This window comes from Sparus aurata, chromosome 3 (assembly GCF_900880675.1).
Source record: "Sparus aurata chromosome 3, fSpaAur1.1, whole genome shotgun sequence".
NCBI classification, from domain to species: Eukaryota; Metazoa; Chordata; class Actinopteri; order Spariformes; family Sparidae; genus Sparus; species Sparus aurata.
In genome coordinates, this window is record NC_044189.1 from 8,649,261 (window position 1) to 8,661,639 (window position 12,379).

General features: G+C 40.7%; 2 protein-coding genes across 3 annotated transcripts; one reads left to right on the plus strand and one right to left on the minus strand.

The window, feature by feature from the left end:
• Positions 1-114: 114 nt before the first annotated feature.
• rragcb (Ras-related GTP binding Cb) lies at positions 115-6,535 on the minus strand. 2 transcript variants are annotated; one of them, XM_030412786.1, is made up of 7 exons: positions 5,972-6,533; positions 4,980-5,183; positions 4,662-4,861; positions 3,243-3,357; positions 3,003-3,145; positions 2,761-2,909; positions 115-1,051 (listed from the first exon to the last, which is right to left on the minus strand). In XM_030412786.1, the coding sequence occupies exons 1-7, from the start codon at positions 6,149-6,151 to the stop codon at positions 909-911; spliced, it is 1,134 nt and encodes a 377-aa protein (XP_030268646.1). In that variant the 5' UTR covers positions 6,152-6,533; the 3' UTR covers positions 115-908. The 2 variants fall into 2 exon arrangements, with proteins under 2 accessions (XP_030268646.1, XP_030268645.1); XM_030412785.1 differs by having other exon boundaries at positions 2,761-3,145; positions 5,972-6,535.
• ppt1 (palmitoyl-protein thioesterase 1 (ceroid-lipofuscinosis, neuronal 1, infantile)) lies at positions 6,496-12,378 on the plus strand. The gene is made up of 10 exons (XM_030412787.1): positions 6,496-6,611; positions 7,624-7,746; positions 8,336-8,445; positions 9,235-9,362; positions 9,615-9,685; positions 10,083-10,185; positions 10,287-10,377; positions 10,483-10,581; positions 10,683-10,754; positions 11,876-12,378. Exons 2-10 carry the CDS (start codon positions 7,632-7,634, stop codon positions 11,996-11,998), a joined length of 912 nt encoding a protein of 303 aa, XP_030268647.1. The 5' UTR covers positions 6,496-6,611; positions 7,624-7,631; the 3' UTR covers positions 11,999-12,378.
• Position 12,379: the final 1 nt, after the last annotated feature.

Sequence of the window (12,379 nt, forward strand, 5' to 3'; positions counted from 1 at the left end):
CTCATAATTCTTAAAATCACAAGATGCTACTTGAGGACAAGGAAGTTAAAAACGATGGATTTGTGTTTTCCCCAAGTGGGCTTCCATATAAATAAAGATTCAGTTGAGCGTGACTCAGCAAAAATACGAAACATATTTTATTAAAGAATTATGTACAATAATAAAAAAACAAATCATAAAGGTCTTTGAAATATTATTCAGGTCAAACTCATCGCTCGCGCTGAGAAAAGCTACAAACTCAATCTGCAGCGTAAATTTTGGTCGAAGTCGTTGGTCAGTGTCGTGGCAGCTTGTTTCTTCCAGACTCCATTAAGACCAACATGCCGTCCTCCCCTCTGTTGATCAACCGCGGCTCTAATGGTGTAGCTGGCACAGTTCTGATCCGTGGAGATCCTGAGCAGAGCGCAGGTCGCTGGTCGCATGAGTCATTATCGACAGAAAACACGCTGAAGGACAAACACGCAGCTTCTCTCCTCATACGGGGGGATTAAATCAACTTACAGCACTCAATATGTCACGATAAAATGAGCAGGAGGATGAAGGAAGTTTGTACCCTTGTAGAATGTAAAGTCTGTTACTGGAAATACAGTTCCAACTGGAGTCCAGGGAGCACTGCAGTATTTTTATGTTGTAAAACACACAGAATCAACTGGCCAAGGAAGTAAACATGGCTGACAGACATTTCACTACCGATTAATGTGCACGAAGAAGGAACTACTGTAGAGTTTTTTTTGGCATATGTCACCTGTGACGATACAACAGGTGGATCAGATTCAGTCCGGCCGCCACATTCAGTTTCACACAGGAAGGCAACATTTGATGGACAGATGGGATGGATGTGTGCTTTTCGCGTCGTCTCCCCTCATTGTCTGAGATCGCCGAGTCACACTCGTCTCATCTCGGCCCCTTTAAACGGCACTTCCGTTCATGGCGGCGTACTTCAGGCTCGACAGGTTGTTGCTGGACGAGCTGACGTCTTGCGGCGAGGTGCCAACTTCAAACACTTCGTGGATGGCTTTCCGGAAACAGTGGAAATTATACTCTATCAAACCTAAAAAAGAAAGAATAACACATTTAAATGTTAAGTACAGAGTGCAAAGCCTGGTTTGCATTGGAATAGTACTGCATGAGGATCTCCAGTATTTTGTAATAATCGCAGAGATCATGTCTGTAATTTGTAAAGTAAAAAAATCCACCACAAATTACCTACAATATTCCACCAAACACAGCGGTCATGTCATAATATTACGTTGGATATTCGAGTGCAGCCACAGAGCATCTGTTGATCTAAATGAGCTGCAAATGTGTATTTACGCTGGTAACACATGCAGAAAGTGGGAAAAACAACTCCTGACTGTATCATTAACTCGGCCGCTGGAGAAAACACACTCACAGCTTCTAAAGCGTTGATGTTACGCAGAGACTTGACTTCATGTCTGAGGGATGATGTCACGTGAAATGATCTCATTCGTGTATGATAAGAAGATCAATGCCACCTCTTTACACCGCTCTCTAATCTGTGTGCAGAATGTGAAGCTACGGCCGACAGCAGGTTAGCTTAGCTTAGCTTAGCATAAAGACTATTTCTTGACTGGTTGCCTGTCAGCTTCACTGTAACGACAATCATTGAGAAAGCACTTTTGCGTTTCCTCTTACAAGCTTCTGAGTGTCATCTGCACAATCTGCTTCTGTTTTTTCATTGCTGCGTTTCTGCTGCTTTCTTTTCACTCTGCAAATAAATACATCAAAATGTTGTTTTTACACTTAAGTTGAAATATTATCTGTGCCGTCATCTGTAAGTCAGCAAACAACAAAACTGCATCAGATCAAAATCTGAAAAACAACATGTAGCACTTTGCTACAGTTTCCAGACTGAGTGATATGTTTCCATAAGATGGTGTGAAATGATGCGTAGCAGGCCTTGAAGTGTGTTTTCTCCTGTTTTGTGGGTTGTTCTAATATCAGCAGTCATTTTTATAAACCCCAGCATATTAAAAAGACAGCTTACTTGAGTAACACAACAGGGTGTCTATGTTTAAATAAACATTTTGCTTCAATAATAACCCCGCTCAGACCCCTGCTGCACGCTGTCATCGTCTGTACTGTGACTTAGTCCTAATTTATATACTTTTAGCTGAATTATTATAAAATATAATTTGATTGTATGTCATAAGTACTGCCTAATAACAAGACTGACAGCAATTCTTCGGCGAGGGTTACTATTTTATTATTCCAAAGTCATGACAGTTGTGGAGGAAGTATTCAAGTTGTTTACTTAAATGAATTAGGAACAGAAAACAGTCCTGCATTGAAAATATTGCTAACGTTAAAGTGAATAAGTATTATTAGGAAAATGTATCTGATCTCTAAAAAGGAAAAGGAACAATGGAAAAGCTAATTTTTAGTTATTTTATACTGTTATAATCTATAACAATGTATTTTACTTTATCCTATGTTTTGTTTTTAAAATCCTTATTTGTAACGATAGCTGTCAAATAACTTTAAGAAAGTAAAACTGTATCTTTCCCTGACATGTAATGTATAAAGTATAAAGTAACATAAAATAATATACTCAAATAAAGCACAAGTACCTCAGTTTGTACTGAAGCACAGAACTGGAATAAATCGAAGTTACACTCTGCAGAATCACTTTTGAGCTGGCAGCTTCACACTTGAATGAGACATTTAGTACATCCTGTGTCATCAAACCTGTCTAACAAACGCCAACTTCACCCGTTTATACAGTCTGAAACTACCTACCTTTCCTCTCGAAGCTCTCCTCTCTGAGGATGCAGACGAGCGCGAGGAACTTTGTGACCTCTTTCAAATAAAGCACTGTAGTGTTGTTCAGCTTGATGATAGCCAAAGACTCCTTGTCATAGGCGCAGCCGCTGCCATCCGGCATGAGACTGCCAAGAAAGAGAAGACAGAAGGACACTTTTAAATGTCGGGAAAAGAAAGGAAACAATCTCTGCCAACACGCAGAATATAAATCCTCTAACCCGTAAATGCAGGAGACGTCGATGACCACGTCGATCATGTCACAGCAGAGCTCGTAGGACTGCATGTCCACAGGAGAGCTGTCGGTGGCGATGTAAATCTTGCTAACAACATCGAACAGGAAGGCTTTCTCGATCCCTGAATGCTGCAAAACATTAAAAAAAAAGACATTTATTAGAGAAGGTTAAGAAAAGACACTTTTTTATGTAGTTAAACAATGTAAATAAAAGGAAACAACGTACAGAGATGAAAATGTTCAAAAGGTTCTCCAGCGTTGGTAACTGAGGAATGAGCTTCTGGACGACTTTACTGAAGGCCTCGAATATGGAGTGGTCGTAGATGCTGGTTAAGTAGAAGCTGAGGAGGGAAAGGAGAAAAGCGTAAAGTACAAAAATATACAAAGTCACCAAGTAAGCTTAAAATCCCAGCGCAAATGCTACAAGACTGGTGATGTCATGTCTGCTTCCGGTGAGGATGAAACGATGTGCCGATCCAACTGTTCCACAATCTGGCAATCTGAAATGGAGCTGCAATCTGGCAGCTCCATTTCAGAGCTGACCCCTGAACTTCAACGTTTGAATCATCAATCAGGAAGACTGTGAGACATGACAAGATGTGTTTATCGAGCGATGACGGAGGAATCTTTTCATATTATGCTGTATTGTTTATTTTTTCGAGTCACTCATCACACTGTTTAAAGCAAAACTCTTCGTCTTGTTGGATGATGCTCGGATGCAGGCAGGAAATGTTCGTGAAGACATCACTGCAGGCGGTAAAACAGAGTCAAACAGTCTTTTCCCAACGTGGACTTACCCACAAATCTAACCGTGATGGAAACTGAGAGCAGTATGACCAGTTTCTGTTCACTGTTCTGAGGCTCTCAGCTCCGCTTCTGAATGTCAATGAAGTCGGTGGAATTGCTTTTGAAGCTGATGTTGGTAAAGCAGATGTTCTCACTTCACACATGAGAATAAAACCTATGGCTCATGTCAGATGTTACAAGAGTTTAGAGTGGGGCAGCTGCTCTGTCTATAGATAATAAGAAAAGCATAAGCCACAAGCATATTGCAAATTAAAACACTGAAGTATTAAATATGTGTCTCTTGTTAGCAGCTGATATAACTGCACAAGCTAGTAGATCATTTTGTCCGTCTGTTGTCTGATTTTTTTAGGTTTGTTCCTTAAAAAAACAGCCGTGTGCTGCCGCTGGAAAAGAGGCTGATGAGAGTGGACACAACAGGTCAGGAAGCCATTTTTACTATCACATCACACAGGTTTGCCAAAATAAAAAGTAACTCGACAATGTCGTTAAATTTAACACAGCAGGCTCGTGTTTAATACCTGTGAAGCAAATGATTAAAGAACGACTACTGACCTTTGTAAAGATTCAGTAAACAGCTGAATTTAATACGGGCAAACAGGCAGAAGTGACAGCGTCTCCAGAACAAGGTGGGATCGTTTTCTCTGCTGCTGTCGTACAGTAATTTTCTCCTTTCAGTGCATTAAACACCTCTGAGAAACATTCTGCAGTTTGTGAGCTCAGTTATGAGGAACTAACATCTCTCTCAGGAGCACGAACAAGACCATCCTGTTAGACTACAATTTTAAAAATTAACTTGGTTTCAAGGGATGACCAACAGCAGTACGTGTCACACACTGACCTGAGGTGAAGCTTCTCCAGGCTGGCGTCTGCCAGATCATCGTTGGCCCTCTGGTGAATGTCTCTCTGTGTTTCTATTTTGTGGTCATCAGACAGCCCGTCGACCTTGTGGATGAACACCTCAAAGTTTATGTCTGGATTCACTTTGTAGGCTCTAGACACAGTGAGGTGTAACCGCACGAGAGCCTCGACGTAGTCATCCTAAAAACAAGACAAATTCAGCACAGGACAGGATTATAGGTGATGTGTTGATTGATCTCACACAGAAGGCCTTTAAAACCTAGAATGTGAGCCTCGATTTAAAATAATGTCATCCCACCTGAGCGTCAATGACAAATATCAAAGCGCCGGTTCCCTTGAAGATCATCTCGCTGTCAAACGTGGGGTCGAAGAAGTCCACCTGGCCGGGGAAGTCCCAGATCTGGAAGTTGACGAAGGAGCTGCTGGAGATGTCGTCCTTGTAGATTTTGTTGGTGCTCTCGAGGAAAAGCGTCTCGTTGGGAGACATCTTGTGAAATACAACCTGCACAGAGAAGCACGAGGGATTACTCTCTCAGTTCAACATCTAACCGATCCACAGCCTTCATTCTTTAAACCTAAATGTATGTTAACACAATGCGATTCTATAAACCTACAAGTAGAATTCACCCATGTCATGGACCGATAAAACCCCCTAGCTTGGAGGCAGATGCAGATGTTGACATACATTCAAGAGTTAAATCTGATAATATACTTTATTGATTTACTTTATAACATTAACAGATAATAAAACTTCTGACCGAAATATGCACAGAGTGAGACACAGAATAAACGTGTCATTCTGAGAAAGGTCTTTTAGCTGTAATTTAAATCAGTTACCTGCTTATCAAAAAGAATACAGTCTAATGCATCAGTCCTGCAATCAGTTCCATCTCGTCATGAAGATTGTGATGCTCAGTTTTTGCTGAATCTGCTTTAGAAAGGCGCTGACTCAATTTTTGACATTTTGTTTTTTTGGGTTGCTGTCCAGCTTTATTTTGACATAGGCTACTCCGGGGAGTGTTTCTGATATTTTGACCATCCCATTTTATCAATGAAGGTCGTTTAAATATCAGAATCATCTCTCAGTATTAAGGCGTAACATACAAGAGGAAGGAATATCATATAACTATATTTAATCATGAAGTTGAACCAGCATCTCTCATTAAAAGCTTAAAAGGTGCCACTTAATGCAGGAATGTTGTGTTGGCTCATTGTAATAACACCTCTCCCTGTCATGTAACTAAACAGGTGTGTTCCAGGTTAGCTTGGCAGCACTTTTAGGTGACTTGCCTTCTGAATAGACGACTTTCCACTCCTTCTCAGTCCCATCAGTAGGATCCTCGGTTTGTCAGCTGATGCGGAGCTCTCCTCCATGTCTGGCTCCTCCACCCCATAACCAAAACTTTTAGGAAACGACCCCACAACATCGTAACTCCCCGTTAACGTTGGCTCCTCGTACTGAATAGACATCCTGTACTTTACAACCTGGCCCTCTCCCTCTTGCCTATGCTCACCTTAAAGCCGATCTCTGTGTCTGAACTTTGATTTTTAAGCGGCTGAATAATCCGCACAGGAATGTTGTTGTCGATTCTCTCCACAACGAGCTAGCATGGCAAGCTAATTAGTTAGCCAACAGCCAGAGCGCGCTGTTTACATGTTAAAAAGCCATGCCAGGCTGTGACGTATCCGCATGTGATTTAAAATAAAAAATGTCAAGATGCTAAACACTCATAATATCGGCAGAGAGATGGTTAAATCGGGCTAGAAAACAATGGCGAGACTACTAAAAAAGGCTAGTCACAAGTTAGACACTTCCGCCCCCCTGGCTGCTGACCCCGCCCCTTCGCGCTGATTGGCTATTCGCTCTAAACATAATCACATGACGCGCAGTCCAACGAGATAGACGCCGGAAGAACCGAGCACAGAGACAGTGAGTAATGTTTTGGGAAATTAGGGTCATTTGAAACATGATTTAGGCTTTTCTTATTAAACATAAATTAGTATTGAGGACGTTTTGTTGATTTTTAACCTTCTAAATAGCGTAAAAATGCTCCTGCGCAATTTAAAACGTGTTGTCACAGATTTATTTCATGTTGTGCGTGTTGAGTAGTTAGTTAGCTTGTTCAGGCTAATATTGCTTCATTGAAAATATCTTTATCTCGTGTTTGTACAAAGACTGAGCCTCTCATCTGTTTTAACCTTGTTGTCGTTGTGCAGTTATTTCTAAGACGGTGTCCGTGTAGTTATTATGAAGTAAAAAAACAGTGTCGAGGACAGGAAATGCACACAGCTTAGTTTCTGTTTCTCACATGACTCTAACAGATGTCGGTTGATGATTTAACTATTTTTATTACATTATTACATTTTACAAGTGTTGTTAAGTTACTCTAAAGTCATACTAAAATTTAAGATGTAATGTTAGAAAGAAATATTCATGAACAGTCAAAGTATCTGATATTAAATGTGCTTCAATATAGTACAAATAAAAAATTAAACCATACATATATTTACATGTACGTATGTATGTGTATATACTGTAAACCATGAGACAATATTGGTCAAGACAGTTATTAGATCTGATTTTCAGCTTTATTCTGTATATTAGAATCAGTGTTTATTTTTTTTATTTGTATATTTATCTGATTCCTGATCAAATAAACTAATTATAAATGTGCTCTCATGACTCTGATGTATCATGCAATCCTTGAAGTAACTTCTAATTAGAGTCTGGCAGCACATATTTGACTTTGTTATGACTATATTTATTTGCAAAGTCGACCAGAGAGGACATTTAAAGTAGCAGAAAATGGAAATACTCAAGTGAAGTGCCTTAAAATTGTACAGTGCTTGAGTAAATGTGTGAAATGATATGAAGTGGAGACAGGAAAATGTGATTGTATTTGTATTATGCAGCAATTTACCCTCCTGTGTATTTATTTCAGGTTCCAGGATGACAGCAGCCATCTTGTGTCTCCTCCTGGCTGGTCCAGTGCTGCTGGTCGCTGGCAGCCCAGTTTATAAATCCGACAACGGGACCGTACCACTGGTGCTGTGGCACGGGATGGGTGAGTGGCTGTGCTGATAAAAAAACATCATATTTGTCTCATTTACAGTTTTGGTTCTGCTCTTTATTGAAGCTGCACTATTTTTAAACTCTGAGAACCAGAAATGGACCAATCTTGATTTAAATTCACAGACAGCTTCAGTACAGAAAGGGGAACATTTGCTGCACCAGAGCCTGGAGAGCAACTCCCATGATAATACATGATGCATCTACCCATGTAATTGCTCACATTTTGGTGAAGGTGAAAGCAAAAAACAAAAAAACACGACTTCCTCGAAATTTTAACTGACTGCAGCACTGTTGAAAAACAAACCTTACCCAACCTGTCATGTGACAGAGTTGTGCTCAGGCTGCACCTTACAGTTATACTTACAACTTGAAGGTTGCTCATTTGAATTCCACAGTGGCTGGAAAATACCCATCAGGGGAAGTGAAAAACAAAAAACACTTTCTCTTCTCCCTCATCAACAGTGGTTAGGTGCCTCTTTCAGGTCCCACTTGCTGCTGTGGCTCCACTGAAACTCCCGATTTAAAAAAAAATATATGTTTATCAGATGTTTATGTAAAGTAAATATGTGTGTGTCTGCCAGGTGACAGCTGCTGTAACCCTCTCAGCATGGGAGCGATAAAGAAGATGATCGAGGAGGACATCGCCGGCATTTACGTGCTCTCACTGATGATTGGAAAGAATGTCATTGAGGTACCTGAAAAATCGAATTAAGTGAATAAACATAATATACATAAACTGAGTATTAAGTGTTAGCTGTTGTGTACGTAGAATTTTTAATGTTAAATGTTAGAGCTCAACATGATATTTAGGTTTTATCCATTTAATTTTGAATTAATATGTTTTCTGGATAAAAAGTGGCCACTTTGAGTTCTGATTTAACCAACACATACATGCATTCATTCACTGCCTTCAGCTGAAACATCAGATCATCTTTCCCTCCTGAACGAACGCTGCATACGTGTGGAAATACGACATTTTTAACCCAGAGTGTCACATGTGAGCCAGAACAGTCACGAGAGAAGTGAAGAAATAGGCACAGTAGAGCTGCAGAGATTGGCCCATTAGTCAGTCGACAGAAAAATAATCTTAACTCTAAAAGATAAAAAATTAGAATCTAAATAAGTATAGAAATGATGCAGGAGCATATCAACTCAGCTAACATAGTGTTTTTTGTTAGATGCAGCAATACATCAGGTTAGATGGATACATCCACATGACATGTTAGGATTCCTATTCTGTGATATTTGCAGAGCTCGTGGCTCATGTTACATCAGAAAAGTGGCTCCTTTACAACTCCACTATGTGACAATTCAGAGTTAATATTCATGGCGAAGCAGCATGACTCTGTCGCTCTGTGCTTTGATCCGTCGTAACACCGTGACGTTATCGCTCGGCTCTTCTCCTCGTGGACTCGGCTCGTTTTCTTCTTTTTAAATCTGTCCGTCACGCTCCCAACTTTTCATGTCTCTCCTCCTGCAGGACACAGAAAATGGGTTTTTCTCGGACGTGAATGAGCAGGTGTCCACGGTGTGCAGTCAGCTGGCTCAGGACCCAAAGTTGAAGGGAGGATACAATGCTATGGGCTTCTCCCAGGGGGCACAATTTCTGTATGTAACCTCTGTTCCTGAGTCTGAATGGTTTTGTTATGTGAATGTGGCGGGAATTGGACAAATTCTGTGTTTGTGTGGTTTCCCGTCTCGCCTGATTCAACTACAGAGTGAATGAAATGTTAAAAAAAATACCAGCATTTCTTACAACAGCAAGTCCTGAGCTTCATTCTCAGGCTGCAGTCTGTTTAAACATGTATTTGTCTCCTGATAAAAATGAGGAAGCTCACTTCCTGGTTCCTCTGTTCACAGGCGAGCTGTGGCTCAGCGCTGTCCCTCTCCACCAATGAAAAACCTGATCTCCATCGGTGGCCAGCACCAAGGTAACATCACCATGGAGAGCCAGAACACCAGTTCGGATCACTTCCCTCTGTGGAAACATTTCACTTTTTGTTTAATGTCTTTAAGAATCGCACAGAGTTAATGTGAGCACAATTCTAGATTAAGTTTTGGTGTCAGTCATCATTGAGTGTTTGCTCTGCTGACCAAATATATTTCTTCTTTTGGATAATAAAGTTAGACTTGAGTTTTATATGATTACGATCTTCTTCAGCAGATGGAATTTGCTCAGTGTCACTGAATTGTAGGTGTTAAAAATATCATTTCTATGTGCGTCTTGTCTCAACCTTTTATTTATACTTCTTCCGTCCTTTTTAAGCACTGGAGGATCATGTGAATGTGACTCATCATTATCACACTGTGTGTTTCTTCCCTCCTCAGGAGTGTATGGGCTGCCCAGGTGTCCCGGAGAGAGCTCCCACATCTGTGACATGATCCGTAAAGCTCTGAACAACGGAGCGTACACCGACCTGATGCAGAAACAGTAAGTTGCTCGTCTGTTTACTGGCTGTACAGAACAATGGTCTGTTTGTCCTGTTTGACTGATGTGTAGCTCTGACTGGATGTTGTGTTTGTGGTTATCAGCCTGGTGCAGGCGCAGTACTGGCACGACCCCTTAAATGACGACCTGTACAAGAAGCACAGCCGCTTCCTGGCCGACATCAATCAGGAGAGGGTGAGCGAGCTGCTGCAGCTCTTTACCAAAAGCAGATTAATGCAAAATTCAATATAAGTTCAGACATTTGTTGTGTAACAGCAATAATATTCTGCGTTTTTAAAGGCTGTAAATGAGACTTATAAGAAGAATCTTCAGCTGCTGGAGAAGTTCATCATGGTGAAGTTCCTGCAGGACACTGTGGTGGATCCTGTTGATACAGAGGTAACTTACACACATCACATCACTGTCTGATTTGTGTATGAACAGTATTTGAAAACAACATGGCAGCATCTCAAACCGTCTTGTCCTGATTCCTGCTGTAGTGGTTCGGCTTCCTGAAAACGGGCCAGGCCAAAGAGACCGAGACCCTGCAGGACAGCGTCCTCTACAAAGAGGTAACGGTGTTTAACAATCTATTTGTTGGTGGAAATGATTGAGTCTCACTCCCAACTCATCAAAAAGTGATGTATTAGATGACTGAGGACTCATCATATAATCCCAGAGTGTCAGTTTTTGACGAGTGCAGAATGGTACTCAAAAATCTACTTTAAAAAAAAAAGTTTTCGCATCGTCATTTTGTTTTTGTAAACGTGAATCTTGTTCAGCCAGAAATCATGATGCGGGGACTTTCTGTCCATATTCACCTCACTTTTATACATAAAATTTTAACCGCTGAACAAAAATGTTGTTGACAATTAGTTTAGTCTAAATAACATCGAAATTTCTTTTGGGAAAAATGCCAAAGTGACATTTTCAAATTGCATCCAGTCCCGTTTGTGCTTCTTTCAGGTGTGAAGTTTGCATCATTGTTCTTACATAGTCAATGAACTGTTCATTAATAACTTTATCTACTCACTTTCATACCTTGAACTTCATACCTCCATATGAACTTTCTTTTCATATATATGGAAAGTCAGGTTGAAGTTTTGTTGTCCACAAAACATTTCTGGGGTTTCACAGTAAAACGGTGTTGCAGAGTTCTCCTAGATGACTGAAGTAGATGGGGACTTGTTTTAAAACGTTGGGCGGGGGGGAACAACCATGAAATGGCTCCAAACATCTTTTCGGCCACAAGCCAAGACTCCAGAAGCACCGACATCCCCCACTCCGTTGAAACTGTTAACGTTGACGTTAATACCCTTTTTAGAGCGGAAATCTTCACTGTAGCTGCAAAGCTGAAAGTGTATCCTGTCTGAAGCTGGTGCACGAGTTTGACAGCACAGAGGGTGTCAGCAACGTCTTTTCAAATCCTTTTTCGGATCTCGGTGCTTCTGGTGACTTTGATTACACAACCAGAGCTGTGTGAAGCCATCTGTACAGGGGTATTTCTAATGTTTTAACTCTTCATCTACTCAGTTTAGGAGAATGCTGCAACACTGTTCTGCTGACAAGCTCCAGAGATGTTTTGTGGACTACAAAACTTCACCTGAGTAGATAATGACTGAATTCACCAGAGAGTATAAATGTTTATACAACAAAAATTGCTTTCTGAGGTGTGAACTGTGTCCACCTGCAGGACCGTCTGGGCCTGGCAGCGATGGACAAGGCTGGGAAGCTGGTTTTTCTGGCGTCGGCAGGAGACCACCTCCAGTTCACCAGAGAGTGGTTCAACGCAAACCTGCTGCCTTATTTACGCTGAAACACTCCCACTACATCATCTTAAAGTGAATATAACATCAAACAGCAACAAGAGAAGTTTCTGGAGCAATAAGATGTAAATTAAGAGCAAATGACAGTAATAACCGGAGCCACATAATTCATTCCTTTCGCACTGATCAGTCGTCCGATATCGATATTCTTTTTGTGATGCTTTGTTAATTTTAGCAGCTAATTTGTAAGCGGGTCTTCTGTTGTTTTACTAACACTAGAATGTGTTATCTCCAATGTGAGTTTTTCTGATGAGGTCAAAATTATTCTCAGATGGTGAGACTTTATTTTTTAACTTTCTTTCTGTTCTAACAGGCCAACGTACCTCATTTAACAGCATCTGTACATAATAAAGACAAACCAACAAAAAGAT